Source organism: Trichoplusia ni, chromosome 7 (assembly GCF_003590095.1).
Source record: "Trichoplusia ni isolate ovarian cell line Hi5 chromosome 7, tn1, whole genome shotgun sequence".
NCBI classification, from domain to species: domain Eukaryota; kingdom Metazoa; phylum Arthropoda; class Insecta; order Lepidoptera; family Noctuidae; genus Trichoplusia; species Trichoplusia ni.
In genome coordinates, this window is record NC_039484.1 from 948,498 (window position 1) to 975,291 (window position 26,794).

The window sequence follows — 26,794 nt, forward strand, 5'->3', positions numbered from 1 at the left end:
TGTTTGAATCAAAAGAAAATTGCTTATGTTCAATAGGAGATAGTCGGTAGTCGACCTGTACTACCTAACACACTTTAAAATAGTTAAATTACACCCTAAAGTTTATGAGAAGTTGTGATAATTATTTTATTAGGATCCATGTTTAAAACTAAGTCAATTTAACTACAAAATCTAACGTAGCTTTTTATTCAATCCATATTAGGATCCCTATGACCTTAACATGTTATAATAGAATCTTTAGGCAACGATAATTAAAGACGAGTTCCATAAATAAACAACATTATTACAGCTCCAAATGACTTTCAGTGCATGTACCAAGAGTTCGTAAAGCAAGAACTGTTTTCATAGAGAAAGCGAGACGGCGCACTACACTTCACGTATCGGCATCTCACTTTAACAACTGCAATAATAATTCAAGAGCTCATTATGAGTACGAATGTTAAGTTTAGTAGTGTTCTATAATGGCTCAGCTATTCTCTTGTTTATCATAAGTTCCATCACTTAATGTAATTAAAGTTATGGTACTTAGTAACACCATGGTATATTACTTAATGGTGCCATTTACTCAAGTTAATTCAATCTGCTTATACATAGTTTGTTTTGTATGGCAGTTTGAATTAACATAAACTGTGACATAGAAGCTTGATAGAATCATTATAAGTAAAAAGTACAGTACGGCCTACAATAATCGACTGCTGGAAAGGAAAAGTTTTTTTCGTAAGAGAGACCTGAGAGTTTTGTATGTCATGTGAAACAGGCAAACCCCGCCCTCAGGCAAACTGCAAAGATCAATTAAAAATACAAAAGCGAATTTTATTTTTCACTCAAAATATTATCATGAGTTATTCCATATTTAGCACGATTTTCAATACCTCTTGGCCTAAATGCTATATAGTTGGAGATAAGTAAACCCTCCTACTTATATTATAAACGCGAAAGTTTGTATGTATTTATGTTCGTTCCTCTTTTACGCAAAGATAGTTTATAACCAGGATTAGCACAGGATTGTTTTTATTCCGATTTCATGTTATCGTGGATCATTTTCGATATGTAGCGGGCAGCCCCGCGGGCAATAACTGGTCTAACATATTAATATCGTTTATGTCGCATCACTACAATGTAATATCGTAATATCTTCGCTCGAGGAATATTCGATTGACAAGTCTTCATCCGGAAAATAAAAGTAAACAAATGCTCGCGGAAAAACCTTTTCGCTTCGTCTGACGTCATTCGATTTTCTATCGCCTGCGAATGTGAGCGACCGAGCGAATGTACGAATGTCTAACGTTAATCGATATGGCTAAAGCGAGTAAACCACACCTGAAACAGAAATTGTAATCTTGTATCAAAGAGGTTTTATTGTGATATGGTAGGTTGATATTGTTTTATTTGAGTTTGTAATAATGGTTGGTTAATAGCATGAACAGAAAAGCTTAATTATTAATTTTGTTAAAGAAGAAAGAAGAAGTAATTACACTTTTACTTAAAGGCATTGTTTCATCATCATTATCAGCCCATATTCGTCCACTGCTGGACATGGGCCTAGCCAACTGCAAGTAGTTGTTTAAGGAAATTAAATTATACCAACACTATTATACATTGTGTATTTTAGCTTAAGTCGAAGTCGATTTTTTCTTATGAGATTTACCACCCATACACATTATATACATAATACTTTGATGCCTTCAATACTTTTAATAAAACCAGTGAATTATCTTTTCGCCTGAAGACATAACGATGAAAGACAAATAAAATGTTTACTACCACAAATATTACTGTGGCAACATCAAAATATTGATCGAAACCTGAGACGGTATTTAAATATTTTTTGGCGCCGGTAACGAATAATTGGATCACCACGAACGAGTCGAAAGCTTTCAGAATTCTAACGAGCTTATCGATTTCTAAATATTTGTTTGAAATATCAAGGTCTTGGCCAAATTGTTTAAAGAGATTTTATTTTGTCACAATATGATTGTCATTTATTCAAGTGTCTTCAACAACATTATTATTTTAGCCTGGAATCACCCACTGTTGGGTGTAGGCGTCCCCTGCTTACTGCCTCTTTTCTGATCTCGAGTAGGTTTTTCCAAGAAAACTTGTAATATCGCCATCTTAAAGTGTTGTCTAGCCTCACAATTAAAAGTAAAAGACTAACATAGATATTTTAATCAATTGTTTTAAGTATTTCATTAAGCTTAAAATTATGTTTTGTAATCTTCTTGACGTATGTTACTTCTTAACACAGACTATAAAATAGTACTGGTCTTAGAGCGTGTACCTGTCCATGGCTGTGTGTTCCGAAGTCTGAAAGAATATTTTAAAATAGAGAATATTAAATATTCATTCAATTGTGTATAATTGATTGCGTGCGGGCTTATTTGCTATCTCGTTTCACAAGTCTACAATTGTTTAAAAGTGATGTTTAGAAAGTATCGTGTTTTAAAATCGCAAAAGCTTTGTAGAAATCGCTTCGATTGATCATTGCGATTATCGGTTAGAATATTTACTTCAAAGAAATTTGAAACTTTTAATTTGACTCAGATCTGTTTGAATTTTCAAAGTCTTTGTACTTTGTTGCTTTATTATTTAGTTCTAAGAAGTAGTTAGTAAATAAAATGATTTAGGGAACTTTGGAACTGAAGTGGGCAACATAAATAAGTCGACAGCAATATACTCGTAAGAATATATATTTTTAGAGCCGCTTTTTAAATAGTGTATTATTTTTAGTTTTAAAATCCTACAAATATCCTAAGTATGGATATATAGATGTTTGTTCCTCTCTCATGCAGAATATATTGAACGGATTAAGACGAATCTTGGTACACAGATTGTTTACAACCAAGATTAACATATATAATAGTTTTTATCTCGATTTTATGTTCCCATCATCGATTTGTAGCGGGTCAACAGCTAGTACAGAACATATACATTCTGCGTCAATGAAATGTAAGTAATAATAAATCAAGAATATCTAAAAGTAAATAAAACATAAGTCTTTTACACAAAATATATTTTGCTTCTTCTCTTAAAAATGCTCCTGATGAATGACAGCAGATATAAGTAAAACAATTACTTCCATGTGTAAAAAACGAAAAATAAAGTGAAAAATATAAATGCTTTCTAATAAAAAATAATTATCAACATTTATACCTTCATCGCCCACAGGATCGTAACAAATTAAAACAGCACCTCTCAACCCAATTACATTTTCTGAGAATCCGTGTGATAAACGTCTGTTCGTTCATGCTTCATTAATTGTGATATTTTCAGCCGAAAATACCTTTTGGTCCTTATAAATGTCATTATTTGAATTATGTTACACTTTTTGTGACTGTTTTTGATAAGTCAGTATTTATGTATGTATGAATACATTCCTGTCAGGTGCAAACCAGGCCCGCAACGCTGAAGGCTCAATAAAAATAGGCAGAAGAAGAAATAAATTAACAAAAGCAATGACACTTATCAACCCGTACCAACTGTCTAACTATCGTAGTTAATGGGATACGACGTAGCGACAGACGGTCTTCGGATAATTAATAATGGGAGTCCGTTTTTACTGAAAACAGAAAATGAAATCTGTAAACATTAATAACAGGAAACCGTGGATATTCAACATCAATAACTAATATAAAATCATAAATCAGAGCCTCTTCTATTGTAGTCAATATAATAACTTATATTATGATAATTTTTCATCTGTGACAGAGAGCCTACTGCCAATGATTGCCGCAACCCAAAAAAGGGAATTATTGTTCAATGGGGTGAAAACACCGAGTGAAAATAAACTTGTGATTTATTCACAGATTTTATTCCCGACTTGGAAAGCTCGTAAATAAGCTCCTGCCTTGAGCTTTCCTGGTATCTTTTTATTGCAAGTTTTACAAGATCTCAGATATTGAAGATTAAATTTTCTATCAAGGTTGTTGAAACGTATATTCACAGGAGCGTGTAGGTAATACTTACGAGGTTATGTAAACATATTTTTTATGTATTCCAAAGTTTTATTAAAACATAATACACGAACAAACCACATGCCGTTGAAAGCCTAAACAATTTTTCATTCTAATATTGGATCATAAAAACTGTATATTACAAAGCCCACGTGAATACGTGTCCAATATTCCCAAACAAAAGCGCCGCAGTAAAGCTTTACGATTAAATTAAAAAACATTAAACAATCGAACAAAAATTTGCATACATTTATCATGGAACAAAGACTTGCATTTCACTGTGACAATGAGGGGAAAACAAAACACTACCTGCAAATCCTCTTTACCAACACGTGTACGAAAATTCGAAAAAAAAATGAACTCTATTATTTAGAATCCGCGTGACGTCACGAGAACAGAACCTCCTTTTATTATGCTGCATCAACACGCTTCGAGCCGTTGAGCCGAGCGTACTCCTGATTCTGACGTCATTACTGTAAAATATTGGGGTGTGGTGTTATGTTTCAAGGATTTTTTCCGTCTTCCTTTATCAAGAATTCCAGATTTACGAATCGTGTTTATGCTTTGATATTGACACGGCAATGTAATTGGAATGAAAAAATAGGCCAATTTAATTGCATTAGACTCCCTATCGTACCACTCATTTCATTATGTTTCTTTAGTATATTTTTCATGTTCCTATAAGTTTCGTTGCGCTTGTGTTTTGAGTTTGCTTGGTCAGGAACCCTCGCGGGTGTCGTTAGGGGACTTGACCAAAGTTTCAACTCAATTTGATCGATCGTTTACGAATACGTAGGTATCATGAAGGAAGATACGATATAGGTTGAAAATAAAATAAAAAAGCTTTAAAAATTCTTCTGTTATAGCAGTACTCATTTTGGAAGCGGGCTTTAACAGTTGTGACACCGTTTAAAGTTAAAGCATAATTAAAGTTATTTAATACTCAATACTTTATTGCTTCCATAATGTAGTTACAGGTGGTAATTTCAGGTACAATAATCAATTATGGGCCCCGTAGGGCACAGCATTATGGTAGGAGAGAGGAAGAGCTCTGTTTTATAGTTTATCAGTTATTTATTGGTTTTAGTTTAGACTACTTTAGACAACTTTTAATACACCTATAAAAATCCCGTAGCTTTTGTTTTAAAATATTACCTACCACGTATACAGTTTATAAATGACACTATGACGGACAGTTAAAGCACATTTTTCTGCAATTTTATACAAAATAGACTTTTGTTTTGTATTCTTCCCTTACTTTACAGCTCTAACAAATATTACCGTCGCTTTCTACTTGTAACTGATATTTCGACTTAGGTGTATTGATATAATGACTCACCTCTCTCACAAGACGTCTAATACCCTTAGTGACCTAGTAAGGTAGAGCTAAGTACTAAGTTAAGCTTGTCCGGCGCACCCGGGCAATCAACACGACTCCCAGAGCTGATTGGCTAATCCTTTCACGTTGCAAGTCGCAGTCCAGTTAATGAGTCTACTAAGGAGATTCAATGTAAGAGACTTAGATGTAATACGTATTGAAGTAGGTGATTAAAAACCTCTTTTTGGGTTTCGTACCGAAAGGGTAGCAATGGAACCCTATTACTTATGAGCTGCTTGCTGTCTGTAAGTCAGTCACTAGTGAGCTATACAAATGATATGTTTTTGTTGCCGCTATAAAAACAAATACCTACTGAAAATAAAGATCAAGGATTAGCAACGAAAAATTTATTTGTCATCCAACGATTTGTTTTTCCTCAGCATATTTCGCTAGTCCAACTAGCATTTGACCTGTCAGTATGTTAGATAAAAGTTGTACAAAAAGTATTTCCTTTGTGTTGAAGAGAGATGCAATGGCATACAGCGTAGCATGCGATCTCACTGCCACAATGGTAATTCGTTCTGCTTCAAGTTGTTAGTTATAAAATAATGTCATCTACGTGCTATCCTACTACCTAATTATTAAATGTATGAGGTATGAGATGTTATTATAATCGTAAGAATAACTTCAACCGTGTGATTGCAAAAGAAAGGCCCTTTTGAAGGCAACCAAATATTATACGAACATGAATTCAGTTACAATCTAATACACATGATTCGTATTCACAGTTGGGGTGAAGTTATTATAATTTCCGGATGCAATTTCAAAGCAGCATCTGATTACATTGTTGCAAAATTCGATACGGTATCACAGTGTCGTTAGTTTCCATTACGTTGGTACAGGGGGAATGGGGATTTGATTCAGTAGAATATGTAATTTCAACCAAATCCTACAATTTCTGAAGATTCATATTTCGTTACGTCATAATATTTGACTGCACGAGTAACCACGCCAAACCCACTGTTTGTTTTATAGTATTTGTGTGATCCATGAATGCTTGTTCTGAGTCCAGGTGTCTTTGTGCATGTGACTTTAAATTTGCGAAAACTTCCGCGACAAATCCTTGTGTTAAATTCCTTATAGATGTAAGATGTGTGTTAAATAACTAAAAAAAAAAACAATTATTGCGGGATTCTTTATTTCTCTGAAAATAATCTTGTTCGTTTCGTATGTTAGCGATATGAAATAAAACCTAAAACCTCTGTACCACTATGATGAAAAAAAAGGATTTATTGGAATTGAAAAACCTTGCTGCGTACATCAATGTTTGTAATTGAAAGCACTATTCTGCGCAGTTTTAGATAGAAATATTGAATTCCAAAAAATATCATTAACGTGTTTGCAATTCGGGGAATGAACGAGCATCATTCAAAGGTTTCCACGAAATTCCATTAGGTGTGACCTTCCGTTAAAAATACACAACAGGGTTGAGTATTGAGGAATATTTGCTCTCTATTTTGTTTGTCATGTTATCATTAATTTATTTAGACTACCTATGCTGATTTTGCTCACACATTCAGGTTATTTGTCTATATGTGTCAAATTAAAAAAAAAACTCTCTACTGAAATAATTATCACCCTCACAAATTTTAAACGGCTTGACCAATATAAATCAATCATGTCTAAGAAAGCTCGCACATAATTCACCTTTAATACAAAAGCGAATAAATTGAAATAGCTCAATTCGTTCGGGGGATACGATGCCACAGAGAGTCGGTTAAAAACTGCTTGCGATGACTTACGTAAGTTATTCCTATCACTACTCGTCGTACCAAGCAATAAATACTCTTTTTCAGCCACCCATGACCCCCACAGCAACCAAAGGATTTCTGAGTTCAGTGGTTTTGTCTGGCATAAAGGCTTGCCATCACCTCCTACACCATCTGTAGTAGTTATTGAATTTAGAAGGTGCACAGCAGGCTATCAATTATCATAGTAATACCACAGAATATAGAAATATTAGTAGTAGTCGTAGTCATACTGTAAAATGTACTGTATTAGGTACTCAGTATTTCTTTCTCTTCCTCTGAAATAAGAATAAAAGAACAACAATTTTGTAACACAGTTTATTGAAAATAATAAACTTTTATGGTTCGCCCATTAATTTACAATCAAAAATATTTAATTTTTAGCGTTACAACTAAACTGTAATTCTAAAATAAAACGTTGTTTTATACAACAATAAAAGCATTGTTTATCTATAGTGTTTACTTAATTATATCTACATACATTTTAGATTATAATACAGCCATATTTTTATATGAATCGATTTACTTAATTGGAGACGTAACTTTGGCAACACGTCTTAAACGTTTATAACATAAAATAAAGAAAATTCTGATCGATGTACTTGTTGCAGGATAGCATTTACATAATTTTGAATGAGGCTTCTGACATAAAGTAGAAATAATTATATCATACTAAACAGAAACATGGACAAGTAAAATTATATAATTTTCGTGATAGGGATAACGACTGGGTTTGGGCTGGGACTGGGACGAATTAAATGTAAAAGATTGTTAAATAAAAAATATTAAGTACATGCGTGTTTCCACTTTATCGTAACAACTTACATGTTTTAAAGATTAGGAGGGCTTGTGACGTAACGACTTAGCAAAATTGATACACAGAAGTGACGACACGCGTAAGATCCGTACACTGCATTTTGATAGATTTATGTTTGCGACACAAAAAAGAAAACAGGTATACAAAATTATTAATCTAAAAAGTATTAAAAAAATCGTCATCGAAATTATACAATTTATACTCGCTTGAAAATTCAAGCAATTTCCAATTCCAATGTTCCAGTGCACCAAAGTTAGTCCCCAACTTTGCATCGAACCGATAGTAATACGAAACTCCGTACTCTACAACTAACATATTTTATTGGCACTTTATATAATTAATCAATTTGTTCCGTAACTTACCATCTATATATACAAGCATTCAAACTGCAAATAATATTGATAAAAAATATTTGAGTTTTTAAGTTTTTTTTTTCTTTATAAAATGTTAGGGACAATTCAAACGTAGTTTTATCCCTAGGGTCTTTACATACTATATAATTATTTTATCCATTCGACAATAATTGGACGGGTACATATGAGAATATATTAAGGATATAATAGGTAGGTATTAGCATAGGTTTTTATTAAGGGCTGAAGAATAAACAAGTCTTTTTTAATGTGGCTTCGTTTGCGGAAGAATAATGTTACATCATAAGTAATGTATGTAGTTTAGGATTTTTTGAGAATAAAAGGAATAGATTAGTGTCACCAAAAATGATGGCGCAAAACTTGGTTATATTTTAAGTATCTTTTCAGAGCATACTTTGAAGATATGTTCAAAAGTTGATGGCAAAATAATTTAATTAATGTTTCAATTTATTTCTAGGGTTCAGCACCCAAAGGTACAAACGAAACCTTCCGCTGTCTGTTCGTTGGTCCGCCCGCCTGTCACCGAACGGTATCTTACAAACTGTTATAGCTAGAAAGTTGAAGTTTTCACAGATAATTTATTTCAGAGAAAATCACAACTGGATTCAGCAACGGTCGGTACGGTCATAAACTTGACGGGTAAACATTTTCTATTGTTTTTTTTTCTTTTTTTAGACTATTCTCTATTTTCCCACGTTTTCATCCACTTTCTTGTTTGTATGGTTGATCGTTAGTCGTTCCTGTTGGATTTTTGTAACTCAATTTTGAGGCTCTGCCCGATAAGCTAGCAGTCTGAAATTTTCAGGGTAGCTTCAAAGACTTGGACTAGCTAGCTTCGACCATGGACAGGAAAGTGTAGATTTTGTAATTGAAGTAATGTGTGCGTTTAATATGATTAACGACCATCGAAATGAGTACTTATTTTTGCTCATGTCATGTTGTCTTTTAAGCAAAACAATGATTTCATAGGGTGGAATGAAAATAGGGGAACGGTGCATTTAATACTTTCAACAATATAATTTCCAAAATTTCTTGAGACCTTTCCTCTTTATTGCACATGAATAACAAGGACCAATATTCACACAATAATAAAGAATACACAGATTTTATAGAAGACGATAAATATTAAAATATACATTAATTAAGTACCTTAATTGGTGCCATGGATAAGCCATATTAATTGAATCGCGACCTAATAAGCTACTTAGTTTAATATCACTTTGGCAAATACCTATCATTTAGATTTATTTATACAACGTGTTAATTTGTTCGTATTAATTTATTGAAGTACGAGGAAATTGCGATGTTTTATTAATTAGTTAATCTTCATTAGAATCTGATGGGTAAGGCTGTTCGTTCACGTAACAACTTTAAAGACTTATTTGTAGCAACTTTTAGTCTACTTCGAGTTGTTTTGTACCGTGTTTTTTCGTCAAATGTAGATTAGTTATATTCATAACTTTAGGAGCTTTCCGTTGTACCGTGTACAAATAGCCTTAAAACACACAAAAAAAGAAAAAAATACGTATAAAGAATTTAACGAACGCCTGACAGTCTTTCATTTCGCAATTTCGCAAATGGAATATTAAAAACAAAAGTACATCAAAGGAATTACTCCATGTTCAAACAACCTGACACTCAACGACGAATTGAAATAATCTTTCTCCGAATTTGATAACAGGGGGACTATCACCACCTCTTAAAGAAAGAAGCTTTAATTGTAAAAGCAAGATGGCACACTAGAAGTAGCGCAGTATCTCGTTTTCACAAGACTTACTTTTTACACCAGTGATATATCTCCAATCGTAAACTTTAATCAAATGTATGGAAATGACATTTCATCTCCAACAGTCACGTGACTTTGACCTGTCATCTCCATACCTCCTTCTTTTGTGCTTGTTCTGTGGACTCTATATATTTGTGATGTTTGTGTGTCTTACTTTAACAGTCGGTGACAGATCCCCATTACTATGTTTACTATATCGTGCACCTACATTTGAATATAAAAATGTATTGCTTAGATTATTCTCTATCTAAGTGGTGCGGCGAAGCTTGCGCTTTGCTAGTACAATACTTTTTACATTACATACAATAATTGCAATATTCTTAAGGTCTATAATATTAATTTCGCATTCAACTATAACATTGATATAAGGCACTGCCTTATACCTAAATGTACTTAGAAATATTTTCTATACAATACACTTATTTCACACAGTTATTTAGATTTCATAGTAACTTTTGGTGACAATAAATGATTATAGGAAAAAATACTCAAACATGAGAGGCCTGTTTTTGTTTTTAAGCAATGAAAACGTTATTTGGGACCAATATTGTATATTTTTGAATTATTGATGAAGTGTTTGAAAATTGAACAAACAAGCAGGAGTGTTTGAATGCCTATTTGAATAGCAAGAGGTGTCATCACAATAGCTTCTTATAAATAACGAGGAAACTTAGTCTAAGCCAAATAGTATACAGCTTACGTACTTAAATCTTCGTCAAAATGGTGTTCTTTATTACGAACCATTAGTTAAACAAGACCCACTTGAAATTAGTTTGCATCGTTCATTTGTTAGTCGGCGAACTCAAAGTTCCGTCATTGTCAATTCCATTTTAATATAGCTACTATTGCGCAAGCTCATTCAATCAATACATTTCTACAATTCCAAAGCGTATAAACACGTTAGTACAAACACTATCACTATTACTCGCAGTCGTAACTGCTTTATCTATTTCACACAATACAGCAGTCTCCCATTCAAATACCTTATAACATTTTATTGCACCATATAAAGTCAGTAATTGCACGGGCTTTACAAAAGCGCTATAGAGGCGTCTCGTCACCGGATTCGCTATACGGTAACCTAACTACCTTAGTTCCTGCTAACACTCCGACGCCTTCCAAGCACGACCTCCTATTCGTAAGCACATCTCGCAAGAATGCTCTTCTGGAGCCGGCCAAATTAGTTCCCGTAATAGACCTCGTTAATTTCCTAAGAGCAGGCATCTTAAGAGCCTCTTCGTATGAAGGCGGCTCGTCTGTAGGGGTCGTTTGAGCTCTGCCTCCAAACGGGTCTCTGGAACAGGTGGGAGATAAGTCTCGGGAGAAATATAGTGTTGTTTCTCCATTTTCACTAACTTGTGGTTCAGGCATCTGTTCATAATTAGTAGGAGAACTCGACGAAGTAAATTCTTCCAAAATCTGTCGCGCGCTCCGGGCAGTTGTTAGTACCCCTGCCCAGGAACGCCTGTTTTGTTGCTTTGCGTCATTAACCCTGGCACTGGCCGATATATTATGTGTGGAATGTGTGCTTGCAATTGTCACTCTTGGTCTTCGTGGAGGTTCGTCGAAAGACGCTGCTTTGACAGCTCGAAGAGGAGAGGCCCTGGCTTCGGGCTCTACATCGATGACTACACCAGCTGCCTCGTTACTATTACTAGTTGCTGTAGTACTCGCCTCTGCTGGTTCCTCTCTTAATGCTGCGTCGATGCGCATTGCTTCAGAGTAGGAGGGAACTAAGGCACAGTTTCCACGTATAGCAGCAAACAGTTCAAGGCTGTCGACTGTAGAAGCGTGTGAAAGAGGTAACGTGCGTGGTGGACGGGGAGCTGAGCATAATACAGCACTCTGCTCATCTGCTAGGGCCCATCCATAGTTGTTAGCCGTCACCGGTGGTAACGTATCTGATAAATGCGTGTCAATATCTAACTGCCTACTGGGGTCTAACTCGTAGTTTGTGCCAAATATTTTCGTAATCTAGAACAAAAATACAAGTAATCAAATAAACATTAGGAATATATATCAAAGAGTCAAGGTGAGTTTATTTAAGCACTCCTATTCGCGTGTCGTGTGTCAATCAAATTGTATCAAATAATGAGATCAAAGCAAACATGTTCCCCGAATGGAAACCGAATACAGAAAAATAAAAATATCCGATACATCTAAGATATTGAACGATGTGTACATAATATATCTTGGAGAAATATAACTAAGTAACACTCACCGTATAATGTACATATGCTGTATTACATTCTATTAGTATTCTGAGAGGCCATGAGAGAAGGAGGCAGGAAAGTGTCCAGAAGAGCAACTGAGATGAGTACCACGGACATCGATCCGCATCCCTGTAATGAAGGTGACTTAAATCCTCACAAACTTCTGGCTGGTTCTTAAAAAATATACGTAAGCGTGAACCTTCTGATATTTACCTATAGGCCACCATGTATTCCTTGAAGGAGGTAACGCCAATGAGATCGAGACCTTCACGCATTTCCATGAAGTCATCAAACCTTTCGTGTTCCGCGAAAAATCTTGATCTTTGGTCCTCGAATTCTAGAATAAAATAGTCCCTTAATATCGGTATTGAGTATCAAGACTAGATAATCTTAAAGCGTCAGCTTCACTTACCACTAGCTGCTTCTATATTGGCGAAAGCAAATCCCTTGCTGAAGCGTACTTTGGTGATGGGTGTCTTGGAGTCCAGCACCAAGTTTCTTGACGCGTCCCGCTGCCCGCAGCAAGCGTGTGCAAAGGATGTACTCGCGCTATGAGTGTTTACTCTCTCGTAGTACACCTACGAACACAATATATTAATCTCAAACTCCACTTTTACCGCTATATCTTTTAACTTCTGGGAGCTACACCATTCGTGGATGTATGAAAAAGGTTAAAAATAAAACTTGGCTTAAGTCATAAGTAAAGAATAATCTTAACCATACCAACTTTTTAACAAAATAAGGACAACCTATTTCATTTCTAAAGGAGACATAAAATCACCTGTAGGTATTAACTGTTCTATGAAACTAGGCAAAGACCTATCTAGAATTAATTTACTCTTAATCACTACGTGTTGGATTTGAATTATCCATCTAAATGATGATAGACTGGGAAATACCCTGTATTTTGCGAAATAACTGTACGGAGTCAAAGCAACAAAGTTTGTAGCAGTAGGATGAAGTGATTAATTCCAATAAAGGCGAGCTCGCTCCAACTAGAACGGATTAAATGTTCAAGCTGCCTGCTTTGATAATGAATTTGGAAACGATATTAGCTGATGTTTGTGTATACTGCGTATAACAACAACAAACAACATATCGTTTAAAATTGTCAGATTAAATAGGTATTTTCTTTTCTCATTGTATGGTGAATAAAGAGGTTGTATGCTTTTTCTTAAAGTGGTTGAGGTACATATTATTATTTGGTATTGAGTTTTAAACTACTCGCAAATTTATGACGTGGCTTCACGCAAGCGTTATAAATTCCTCACAATGTCTTCATTGCTTTGTTCAACTAGGTGAAAAAATAGACTTGACAACTGTTTGAGCTGAAACATCTATTACTAAGTGTTTCTGAAAAATACTGGAACTTTGTAAATCCGAATGTCTTCACCGACATCTGTTTCTGACTGCAGCTTAATATATGAGACCGTGTTTTTTTAATTAACTTAAATTTAATTTATTTTTAGAACGCAAGTTAACACACGACATTTGTAATTATAATGGAGAATGTGAAAGGTGATGTATTTCCATGTGACTGAAATAAATGAGTACCTACGCTTGTCTATTTTAAGACACCCTTATAGACAGATAATTATGTTGTACACCTACATAACCAATTAGATGACTTTGGTGTATCATTTCCAATGATATAATTTAGTTGTTTTGAAATTCGATTTTCTGACTTTAAGTGAAAAAATACTTGCTTTTGTTAATGAACTAGCTGCTGTCCATGGACTCACCCGCTAAAAATCGAAAATGATCCCAATGGAACCTAAATGCAGGATAAAACTATCCTATGTGCAGTATGTGGTAATCCTAGTTATAAACTATCTGTGTACTAAGTTTTGCCTAAAGCTGTTTAGTGGTTTTCTAATGAAAGGCGATCAAACATCCATACATACAATCTTTTGCATTTATACTATTAGTAGGATAGTAGGAAGTAGTACAGTAGTATTTTACCATCACGTGTAATTTTTAACCGCATCCTGGCTGCCAAATGGCGGCCATGTTTGTTTTATTTCAGGAACAAAAGCTATACATGCATGTGACATCAATATGCAGGTCGTCGCTTTCGATCCGTGACGCTCAAAGGTCATGCGGAACCAAACAATTTATGTGTGTCTAACCTAGTTCAGCGATGAAAGCGCTCGATGAGTTTTTGATGGTAAAAGGCAACGTATACGTAGGCTTTTTTACAGCGCTTTATTTATTAAATTTAGCTTAGTGGCCCTATTGACAAACATAAAAGTATTAAATTTTATTGCAGTTGTAGAAGAAAGACGCTGCTCTACGTCGTTTAGTAGTACCATGTACTTCGATATATGTTGGTTTCCAAACAAGATATACAAAATAATAATACTCAACAATACAATACTCGAGAACTTCCCCACAATGCCACCTAGTCTCAAAATAAGCAGGGCTTGTATTATGAGAACTAGATACCTGATAAACATACTTATATATTTTTAAATATGTACATAAATTACACCCAGACACGAAACAAATGATCATGCTCATCACACCCACATTTGTCCTGGGAATCGAACTCACGAACTCTGTTATAGCAGTCAGAGCGACTAACCACTAGACCAACAGGCCAGTCGATATATACAATCCACTCTATATGATTGTGCTGACATATTGGACGCTACAAGATTTTTATTAAAAGCCGCTATTTGGATTTATTTCGGTACCTTTTGTACAGAAAGAAAATATTGGACGTATAAACATCTCTATAGGAATACTTTTGTGACCGTTTGTATTTAATGGACGATTTATATGAACGATGTGTATTTATTTTTCCAATATCGGATTGAATGGGCTATTTGAAGTGTTCAAAGGAAAACGAATGTGACACATTAACACTGATAGTAAAAATCTATTGTAGTTTAAAAAACGACTTCCTCCCTAGGCAACATTTAAGTCACATGCTCAAAAAATAAAGTTAAAACGTTTTGAATCACACAAATATTTGTCCCATGCGGGAATGGAACCCACGACGCTTCGCATGTGTTTTGCCGTTGGCGTAGTGACCTCTACCACGGCTAACCGTCAATCAGTTTATTTAATTACTAAAATTACTCTACTTAATAGTACCAAATACTTACCTGTGTAGTAGTATAGGCGTCTCCGTTCCTGTACCGCGTGACCTGTCGTTTACGCCGCACGTAATGGTAGCATATTGCCTTCCACCTGCAAAAACGATGTCATCTTATATTTTGAATACATTACGTAGTCACAAAGCGTTCGTTTAATCAATAACGGTGGAGATTGTGACATGTATTGTGTTTCATATCTTGTAATCTTTGCGCTTAGTATGAGATATTAACGTAGTACTGTGGCTCTGTTGAAGCGAGATGGCGCTATATGCAATGTTATTTGCCGTCTCGCTTTCACTATGTTCGTAGTAAAGTTCTCTTTATTCGTTCTTGTTATAAGTATCCATGATCTTCTATTGTTTCGAGTAACTTTGTCGCTGTTTATAAATAGCTCTTTGTGGCTTCACGCTATTATTAGAGAAGTAATTGTTGTGTAAATGTCATACACCTACTTTAAGATATTGTAAGTGGCCTGGTAACTACGTATCTCTGATAACTGCATTTTATATTATCCATTTTATTTTTTTGCATTGAAAACAGCTTTGGAATAGGACATCGAAGAAAGTCATATCATTTTTTAATTGTAATATTTTTAGTCGCAATTAATAATCACGTAGTTATATCAATTCTAAGCTTCGCAACTTTGACTAAAAAACTTATCCTAATTATGCTTTAAGAGCCTATTTGCTTTTACAGTATATTTTACACTCCTGCAGTAAGTGTCAAGCCTTTCTAAATAAGTCATATTAGTCACAGTCTTAGACGCTTAGTCAAAATCTGACAAGACATCATTGGCAATAGTGGGTTCCCACAAACTCAAGATAATATTCGAAATGTATGCGTGGAATGCCAAGGCTACGTAAATGTATTAATATATTATATCCTTCGTACCAGAACCAAGCATATCACGTGAATATAAGATCACTTCAGGTGCTGTGCTTTCGGTTTCATTAATATTCATTCTTCGTGGCATTCGACGTTCTTATTAATTTGAGGGATATTTTGCTTTTTTGTAACAATTTAAGCTATAATTGTACCGATTTTGTAAAGTGCACTAAAGAAAAAAGTTTATTCTTCGTGCACAACTGAAATTTTGCATTCTATCAAAAATATTTACGATTAAAACAACTATCAAGGCGGCTGCTTTAATGTGAAAATCATCCAAGTCGTTCATGTAAGGACATTTAATATCTTGATAGTTGTGTTACCTTTGACGCAGCAAAATAATACATCTACAAAGTACAGAAAACATTTTCTAATAATACATTCGCATTGTATTTGGGTGGTGTATATAAGAATTGTTATTTATAGGTACAGGGGTATTTCCGCGCAGGCTGTATATTTGAACCTGTAACATTTGATTAGGCGGGTAACGATTGTTTGCAACAGTTGCTGACACTAGTAAAACTGTGATGTGTCGTAAAGGTTAATGCCACGTTTTATGACTTAACACGGGCTTTATATACTTTGGAAACGAGTTCATTGGGAATTGGATTTTGGTAAGTATTCATTGATTTAGGTATATTTAGTCGCGTCATGTTTCACTATAGACAAAGTAGTCTTTTAGACATTTAAAAAAATCTCAAAAAAATCTGCTTACAATTTTAAGGGCATTTTGTTTTTATTAAAAATGTAATAGGTAGTTCTTTTCATGTCCCCAAGCAAATAATAATCAGTAAAAGCTTTTGATCTATACATATTGTATGATTAGTACAATATGTATATCATTCATAATTCAAAATATGTAAACTCTGAATTGATCACTAAGTTCATACTCCATTCTTTTGCAAATTTAATGTCACATACACTCTGTATCTGCTAATGACAATCAATTTAAGGTTATCACGTCTTCACGATAAATTGAAGCAATGTGAGATAAAAGTTTGTGAATGCATACTATACGCGTTGTAAAATGTAATGTGGGACGAACCTAAAAATTGGTCAAGTGCGAGCTAGACTCACGAAAGTGAGAGATTTTTACAAATATATTATGACAAAGAAAAAACAAATTCGTTACCAAAATTCATGACCTATCTCCTATCAAAGTTATGACGGTAAAATATATGAATAACCTCAATCTTAATTTTTAGTAGGTACTATTTGTTACAACCGAAACAAAACTACATTATCTGTGAACATTTCAACTGACTAACTGTCACGGTTTCTGAGATACTGCCTGGTGACTGACAGTTGGGCAGACGGACAGACTGCCGGAGCCTCAGTAGCAGGGTTCCGTTGTTTCCTTTTGGGTAAGGAACCCTAAAAAAGGTAATCGTTTGGATGGTTGCCAGCAAAAAAAATGGAGCGTTGTTTTGTTGAATTCGGTTCTAGACGGGTTTGCGTTTGTTCAGTGCTATTGCTATTGTTCGTTAGAATTACTGTAGAAGCTTTTGTATGAGCGCGTTATCAGACCAACAATTACGCGTTTATCTTGAGTTTCGCTTGAGAAAATGTTTGGTTTTAGTCTCGGCTGAATACTCGTACCTACTTGAAGTAAAAGTCCACCGAACCCACATGACAAATCAACTTTCTCGTTACCACAACAGCTTTGGGTATAGTCTTACTTTAAAATACATTGGTAGTTGTTGCAGGCTCATTACGGCTGAATAACAAGTTTATGTTTTTAATGTTTTTTTAACTTTTTTTCACACAAAACCGTGAACCACTTACAAGCAACTCGTAATATGTAGGTTTACTAAGCAGTTTGTATCTTTTACTGAGCTTTGGAGCTTGATAACTTTTATATACAGAGAGACAGCCATGCTTCGTATTTTAATATTAATTGGATAAAGACAAATAGACAGCAATTCATTTAATATGTTATGAACAGGACTGACATAAATGAATTGAATTTGTTTATTATTACCTTTGAGAATAAACTAATAACAGAAACAAATTGATTTAGAACACAACGCGATACAATTATCACTTAGTAATGAAACGTATTCAATAGCATAGAAATTTGCTATGAATAACATTGTTAATAATTCTGTAATTTCTTTACACTATTGAAATTAACGTACATAAATTCTACACAGTGTGTTTGTAAATCAAATTATACTGTGTGCATATTTCTATTTAAATTTACATACATTGTTAGAATAAAATAGGTTTTGTTTTCATATTCAGTTCTCGTCAATGTACCTCGGTTTAAAACTATGAACTTACCTAAACACCTACATTTATTGTTATTTTACATTAAAGAAATATGAAATGCAAAAACGTCTAAAAAGCTAAAATATGTTTCAGCAAAGAATGTATAAGTATGAATGAAATGTCATCCGGTAGAACTTAACGCAATTTATGAATATTGAATTGCCAGCATGCGGCATCCGACGTTTGCGAGAAACGTCGAAAATTTTCGGCGAAGGTGCATTTCACGTTCAAAATAAAATGTCACCTGTCTCCATACAGCGGAGAAAATAAAATAGAAAAAGAATTGCATTTTATATTAGACACTTTGAGAGTTATTCGGCAGAAGTTTGATATGAACGATTGCAACATGATGTTTAAAACATTTTAATTTAATCTCAGATTTCATTAAGTGTGTCAAAAAATTTAGATGCGTTTCAATAGTATGCTTACAGTCTTCGCCAAAATGAATGTATTTCTTTTTTTCGCTTTGTAAAAATCTAATCAGTGGAATTTTCAATCAAAAGGACAAAAACGAAGAAAAATATAAATTTTCGAACGTCAAACACGAATAAAAAAAAAATTGCAATCCCCTTTTACTAAATAAATCATATTATAAAAAATAAATTCGATAAAAAATGCAAACATTGCCTTACCAAACTCTTGGCGTGGCATTTCTCATGGCATGCACCCTGGCGCTGACCGCGGCCACGTCCACCCTCCTCGCCAGCTGGATCCTCGCGGTGCTGTGGTAGCACTCCACCAGGTACACCAGGTACAGCAGCAGCACGAACGCGATCGGGATGTAGGCGTAACCCACGTCGCAGGGTGATTCCCGAACCGTCCGCTTTATTGGATGCCTGACGGAAACGAAACTGATTTAGTGGTTAGTCTTTGCAGAATAATCCTCTTTTTAAGGTGTTGTTTTACTAATTTCATTGAAGGGGTTTGTTAATATAACAAAAGTTTTTATTTTATACCATCTTAATTCACGAACATATATCTGATTCTTAACCGAAACAAGAACAGTTTAGTAAAATAATAGGTCAATTTAACGTGTAACGAAATTATATATGAGAATATGAATAGAAACAGATTGCTAGCAGTCTAAATCGATAAAAACATCGCGAATTACTTAACTCTTAAAACTAAAGGTTCTCTAATAGTAAAAGTTCTGAATTCACTACGAGAACATGAAAATAAGTTATCATAGTACTACTGCTAAAATTGGATCAGGCCGACAAAGTCTATCGTTCCGCTGCTAGCCTATATTATAACGGAGAGGTCTGACGCAGCACTGCGGCGTTGTGGTTAATTTCGAACAAGAGGATCTGGGCAGATTTAATAGTTCCGCCGAAATTAGCAAAACTGGCTAACAAGGTTTGAAATTAAAAGTAGCCTTCAGCTAGACTTTTTGTAACGTTTGAGTATTTGATATAGAGCCTCTTTAGTCTCTACTTAAAAAAGATGAAAAACAATTATTTCAAACTAGCTGTTGCCCGCGACTTCGTCCCCGTGGGTAGAATGTTATGATTTATACCTGCCCTATTCTTTTAACATTTTCCTTTGTATCTTCGCTCCTATTAGTCGCAGCGTGATGGTTTAACCCTAAAGCCTTTCTCGATGAATGGTCTATTCAACACAAAAATAATTTTCAATTTGGACCAGTAGTTCCTGAGATTAGCGCGTTCAAACAAACAAACAAACTCTTCAACTTTATATATTAGTATAGATTTATATATAAGTATAGATATAGATGTGACAATAAATATGTAAACGTTTGTAAGAATAAGCGATGCTAAAATGAGGACTACATTCTAAAACAATTTAAATTTGAGTACTATTTCAGTAATAATGTAACTTCTCTCAAAATTAAAGACGTTATGACTACGTCCAGCTAAAGATGTTTAATAATTAAGTAAGTAGGATTCGTGGAATGTTAAATTAAATTGCACTTAAATCAATTAAGCTCTAATTGAAAGGTCTCAAGAGCCACAAGCCTGTGTAATCCTTCTAATTATGCAACGCTTATAAAGGGCTATGTTAATATACTCGTCTGAAAGTGAATAGGCCCATGTTCATTGAAGTTCAGTGCCCGTTTGCCCTAACTGACATTCGATTAAATTGTTTTTTGGTGAACACTTACCTATGAAAATATATTGAATAGTAAACATAAGTGCTTTTGTATATTATAAGTTTTTGTTGAAAATTGAAAAGGTTTTAAAGGTATATGATGGCGACACGCCCGCCGTTGCATCAGCTCATGATTAAGTACTTTGGTTGGATTTGAAACTAGTCAGGCAATTTCAATAATTACGTCACAGGATAACGTTATTGAATAAAAAAAATTAAAGGTATTTTATACGTTGAAAGCATGTCACATGTATAGATACCCTTTTGTAACATGCATATGTAACTGGGTAGACATAATGTCTAGTGGGCGCATGACACATGACACGACACAAGACTTTTTCATTCTTCAATATAAAGTTGTTTTTAACAAAACTTAAATGAAAATAAATAAACGTTCTCAAATTACTGGAAACAAAAACACATTTTTAGCAAGAAAAGGTTAAATTTATTTTTATACTCACTTGCTGAAATCGATGAGATCCCTATCAATCTCAGCGGTATTGCACCACGCGACGGAGCCGAGGCAGCCGGCGATCATAAGTGTCAGCATGAAACATTTCCAGTTGCCTTCCCGACGCAGGACTCCGCCGAGACTCTGCTGCCGAGGCCGCTGAGGACAATAGAAAAGAGCTCTTAAAAATATAACAAATAGATCACACTTTCTATTCTATCTATATTTAATATTCTTATGGTAGAAGAAGGAACGGTATAGAAGTATGGCCGATATATCACTGACTTACTGATGTTATAAACGCCAAAGTTTGTATGTATGGATGTTTTTTATCATATACTGTTTCACGAGAGAAGCTCTGAAAACTTGGTACACCGATAGTTTATAATCTGGGTTTCAAGCATTTGTATGATTTCGAATCAGGGTATCGCGTAATAAATGTCAACACTATTGATGTAATTTCAACAATTTAATTTGGTCAAGAATTTATATTGACGACGACAAGATCCGAGCATAAATATTCCAAATTTGGACCGTCCGCGTCGACGGCCCAACTATTATTAGACATGGCATAATCCAAGAACGCTGAGGTATGTTTGTTCAATCCGATGAATATGTTGGGACAACCCTAGAAACCCAATTGCGAAGAATCACCCTTTATTTACATTGACCTAATAACTTTGCCCAAGAATCCCTAAGGGTTGGAACCCTAAGGTGTCCAAATATTTTTTTGGGGAAATAGAAGATTTAGGAACAAACCACTTTCTATTTCAGTGCTGCGTTATTGATGTTAATACGTTTTCAACAATATTTGGAAAATGTTTTCACTAATTTGTTCCGAATAGTAGCTACCTCACCTAAAGTAGATTTAGCCATATCTATCGATTTAACCAATGATTAATTAAACTTAACAAACGTCAGAACTTAGTTATTGGGATATAATCGACCTTAACCTTCGCAAACAATCGAAGCTTTGTTAGGTGTTTGTATAATACGAATCATACAGAACTATTGCTAATTATCTCGACCAATTAAACAAGGATATTGGAGAACATACACAACTTCACGTAAATCCATTAATTATATTCCAACAACCACACGAAGCATTTACAATCAAATCTATAGGCGCGGTTTAACAATAAGCCTGTGGCCCGCAGTGTCGTCAATCAGAGCCAATTGTTTGGATAAACTGGGAATCCCTCGCATTGATTAGATCACTAGAATGGCTTCTAAACAGCTTTATTGCTTGCTCATGCTCGTATACTCGATGACAACGGACTTGGCTGCCGAGCCAAAATTCCAAAGCGCCCGTTTCGCGATTGTTTCTTCGCAAATGGGTTTGTTTGGCTGAACGTTTCTGTTGTAGCGCCATCTTCAATTGTTTTCGATATATTGTCTGTTCGTTCACTTATTTTCGAATGTGCCTTTTATTGAAAACATCTCTTTTTAATATTTCAAAAGAGTTTTTTTGTTTCATGGATATCCAATTTCGAATTACCATTTTGATGGATGAATAATTTTCAGCAGCTGATTGGAGTTCATGGATTAAGCTCTTGTTGAATTTCGAATTCAGATCCTTAAAATTGTTTTTATTTCGCAGTATAACAGTATATTCTACTTGATACTTTTTTAATGAGAAAATCCTCGGATTGAATATAAACGAGACTTAATAATAGTATAAATGAGTTTTAGTCCAAACAATTTATAAATTTCTCAACAAAACCATTGAATATGAAGCATTCATGAATGAACCCTGATAACTACATCATGGCTCGTGTTGTCATGGTAACGGCAGCACATATGACGGCTTAGTTCGCCGACTAATGATGTTAGTTTGAAGCTTGTGGGTAAATTAATATAGACACGTCATTCGACAAGTTTGGCATGTGTTGTCCATGCATTTAGAGGGAAACTAGGTAAATTAGAACTGGTATTAATGGATGGCTTTGGAATAGCATACATTAATTATTTTATTGGTGATAGTACTTGTACACATTTGAATGTGAAATATAAAGATATATTTGGTAAGAGTTGGCTGTTTATAATTACGAAATTAAGCTTCTGAATAAGATTTAATCAGAATAATCTAATTATTTATCAAACTATTATCATAGCAAAAATACTATCACGCTGTGTCTAACTTATTACGAAAAGCTAAATTTATTTATTCCTTTAATGAACAATCGTTAACAAAAGTCATTATTAAGTATTTTATTTCTTGATAAAATTATGCCAAATACAGTTTTATAAATAGCAGAATGAATTAAAAAATCCAAGGCGTATTTTGTTATTATTTATAATAAACCTTATACTGGACTTGCACGTATTTCTGTTCAGTAGAAAGAGGCGTTAAGCTTAAGGAGTTTATGGACCATAAAACAGGCGTTAAACTGTAGAAGTACGACAGTAAGTAAGCTCTTGCTGGACCTTAAATAACTTTTATGTACAAAGGTTAAATGTAAAAATCAGTTAAGGTTATCTGGCTTAATCTTTTAGATCGCCCAATACCCACTAAAGTAAGTTAATTACCATGAAATTCGGTAAAAACTGAACGTTGCTCAAATGTTTTCTTTTTTGATACTTTTTAGACTCAGTCTTAAATCAAACTTTATCTTAGTTTCTTCTCGACATTATTTTGTTAGCTGTAATGTTAGCCATTTTTGTCCTATTACTAAATTACGTGAATTGTACATGTTGTTGATATCGGTTTGAGTTTCAGATTAATGTGATATCAAAATTTAAGACAAGTATACACAAATAAAATATGAAATTATTTGTTTCGAACAAATAAATAAGTTTATAGCTAAAACTTAAACTGTAAACGTTCGTTCAATATTTTCACATTGATTAAAACAATTATTTTAGCTCTTCAGGTAAATAAATCCCACTGGTCGTTCAAACTATTTGGTTAATTACTGTTTAAAACAATTGGCCAATTCCAATTAACAATAGTAGTATCTATTTGATACTCCTAGTTTAAAAGTACATTAGTTTAATTAAATCCAATAAATCTATTGCGTGTGACTGGCGAGACAGATTGATGACCAAATATTTATTTTGACGATTAACTAAATGAATATAAATTTCAATTTGGTTCAATTTGAGATAGCTTTAATTTGATTTAGCTAATTTATTACAACTTCTTAATCGTTTGACCAATGATAGCGATGAGCCATTATTTAAACAAAGAGGTTTTAATTTGTCTTTGTCAACTGCTAGATATAGATTTAAAAATAACGTGGTACACGTTTTATAATAGTTCATGAAGAAGTTGAAAAAATATATTTATGTAAGTAGTTCGCGCCCTTAGAATTTCTCAATTTTCTTATTCATATTTCACGTCAGGACCTTCTATTTTAAAAACTTAAATAAATCATGAATCATCATAAATCTTAAATAATTCTAAATTTTTGACAACGAATTATAAACACAGGACTCATTCTTTATACCTTTGACGACACAGCCAGATCTAAACCAAAAAGGTTTACCAATCAAAACATAAAAAAAAATGAATAAATATGAAGCATTTTTATTTCTACGACCGTTACAAAGGTCTGAATGGTTTTTGTATTATAACCAACAATAATAAACTAGAAGTAAATGTTGAATTAATATTGTTATTGTACCATTGTGTATGTGTTACTTGTCTTGAGGTTTTCAATTCAATTCTGGCACTACTTTTACCGTGGGAAAGCTTTTGTATCAAGATTTGTGAGCGGGGCGAATTGAAACTTTAAAGAAAATTGGAGTATTAAAAAGGTTGTTTTGCTATATTTGTTTAAACGCACTAATATTAGAAATTTGAAAGTAAGTGTATTTGTATATGTGTATATGTATGTGTGTGTTACCACTTCACGCTCAAACGGCCGGACCGATTGAAGTGGAATTTAGTATGGTGGTAGCTGACATCTTGTATTAACACATAAAATACTTTAATTGGACTGGTTTAAAGAATGGTTACGATTTTACGGGTATATTCGGCATCCAAAGCCGCGCTGAATAGCTAGTGAGTTCTGAGAGAGAAATATTCGATTCAGTATTATGGTTGCGCAATTCATTTCATTAAAAATCACCTTCAAGTAGAAAAAAAGCTGGTGGTTTGAGGATCTACTTTTATTTATTTATTTATCATCATAACAAAATGTCTGTACATAATACTGGTAAATATGGGTTGTTGTATGAATATATTGTACTGAGTTTATAAAAGTAATAAACAATTAAAAATATGAGCATCAAACAAAACAAAACATTGATCCAAACCCAAAAACAATAATTCCGAATATATTAAGAAATATCTAAAACTTAAATTGCTGTTTAAAACAATTGGCCAATACCAATTAACAATAGTAGTATCTATTTGGTACTCGTAGTTGTAATAACGTAATAACTACTCCTTAACTTGCATTAGCTCTTGCGAAATTAACTCCTCCAAAATTAACTATTGATGACTTATCTGATATTGATTAACTAGCAATTGATGATTTGCCTTTCTCTTCCATCGGTCATAATTCTTCAATTATTTTTTCTCTTCTTTCTTCATTAATATTGCAGAAATTCATGGATTTGATTTTGAAACGTGGATAGCAGATGTGTGTTGCTATGGTAGCTACAAAATAACACAGCAAGCAAAGCAGGTTTCCTATGAAATTGTAATGGAGTGCTGGACTAACTTGATTTTTAACAAAGTTTGAGGGGCGCAAAGGAACTTCGTCCGAAAACTAATAACTTTTGACGTGAGCTACGCGCGCAGTTGGTAAACAAAATGAAAAAAGTGTACGACATTCCTGACACTGCATACCTACGTGTAGTTACGGACACGAGAGATATATGAGTAGGTAGACCAGGTTCAAGTGAGGGAAGTAGTATATACCCATATGTTTTTTAAATGACTTCTATATTACTAAGAAATTTAATCCTTGTCGCCGGGGATTTCACAAAAATTCAAGTCACATGCACGATGATACAAATTCAAATAATATAGAATGAATATGTATTTGATTAGATCAGATTATAGAATGAGTAGAATTCGAAAGAGGTCATCAGAAAAAGAAGGTTACAGTTTTTCTTGGCCACTTTTAGGGATTGTAATTCCAATACTGCACTTTCTATAAAAAATATTACAAAGGTTGAGTTTTTTACAAAACCAACCCATTATAAGACAAATGATTTATGTGATTCCGAACTTATTTAACTCAAGTTTAAACTTTCATGTATTTATGACTATTACAATATTTACTATGCGTCAATTTCTACACTTACTTTGACCCTTATTTTCCTAGTGCAAAATAACATACGATACCGCTGCTGCATAACCTGACCAAAACCTTTCCCCAAAATCAATACGAAGGCATAAATCTAGAATTGAGTTACGAAATTCTTATACATTATTCAAAGTGAGGGACTTTACCCTCAGGACTCACGCAAGCTTCGAATTTACTCGTCAAATAAAAAAATGCTACAGTTTTGCAATTCCGACGAAAATGGACCATTCGTTTTGCCGCAACAACTTCATATTTTTAATTGGGTTGAAAAAGTTACAGGCAATTGAAAAATTATGTCAGTATACGTTTTCTGAAATTTTCAGTTGCCTGGTTTGAGTTGAGAGTTCACTTATTCGGACCAGTTGCCAGCTACTAATGGGTTTACTACTCTAAGTTTATAACGAATCTGTTAAATAGAAAAAATAGTTCCCTTCATCCTTCAAAAGACCA

General features: G+C 34.0%; 1 protein-coding gene across 1 annotated transcript in view; it reads right to left on the reverse strand.

The window, feature by feature from the left end:
* Positions 1 to 7,480: 7,480 nt before the first annotated feature.
* Positions 7,481 to 26,794, reverse strand: part of LOC113495953 (transmembrane protein 151B-like) — a 47,983-nt gene continuing 28,669 nt past the window's right edge. Inside the window, exons 2-8 of the mRNA XM_026874958.1 lie at positions 21,094 to 21,242; positions 19,156 to 19,359; positions 15,377 to 15,461; positions 12,679 to 12,844; positions 12,480 to 12,603; positions 12,275 to 12,395; positions 7,481 to 12,027 (exon numbers count right to left, since the gene is read on the reverse strand). Of these exons, the coding sequence (XP_026730759.1) occupies positions 11,095 to 12,027; positions 12,275 to 12,395; positions 12,480 to 12,603; positions 12,679 to 12,844; positions 15,377 to 15,461; positions 19,156 to 19,359; positions 21,094 to 21,242 (1,782 nt within the window). The 3' untranslated portion in view covers positions 7,481 to 11,094. The remainder of the gene's footprint in view (positions 12,028 to 12,274; positions 12,396 to 12,479; positions 12,604 to 12,678; positions 12,845 to 15,376; positions 15,462 to 19,155; positions 19,360 to 21,093; positions 21,243 to 26,794) is intronic.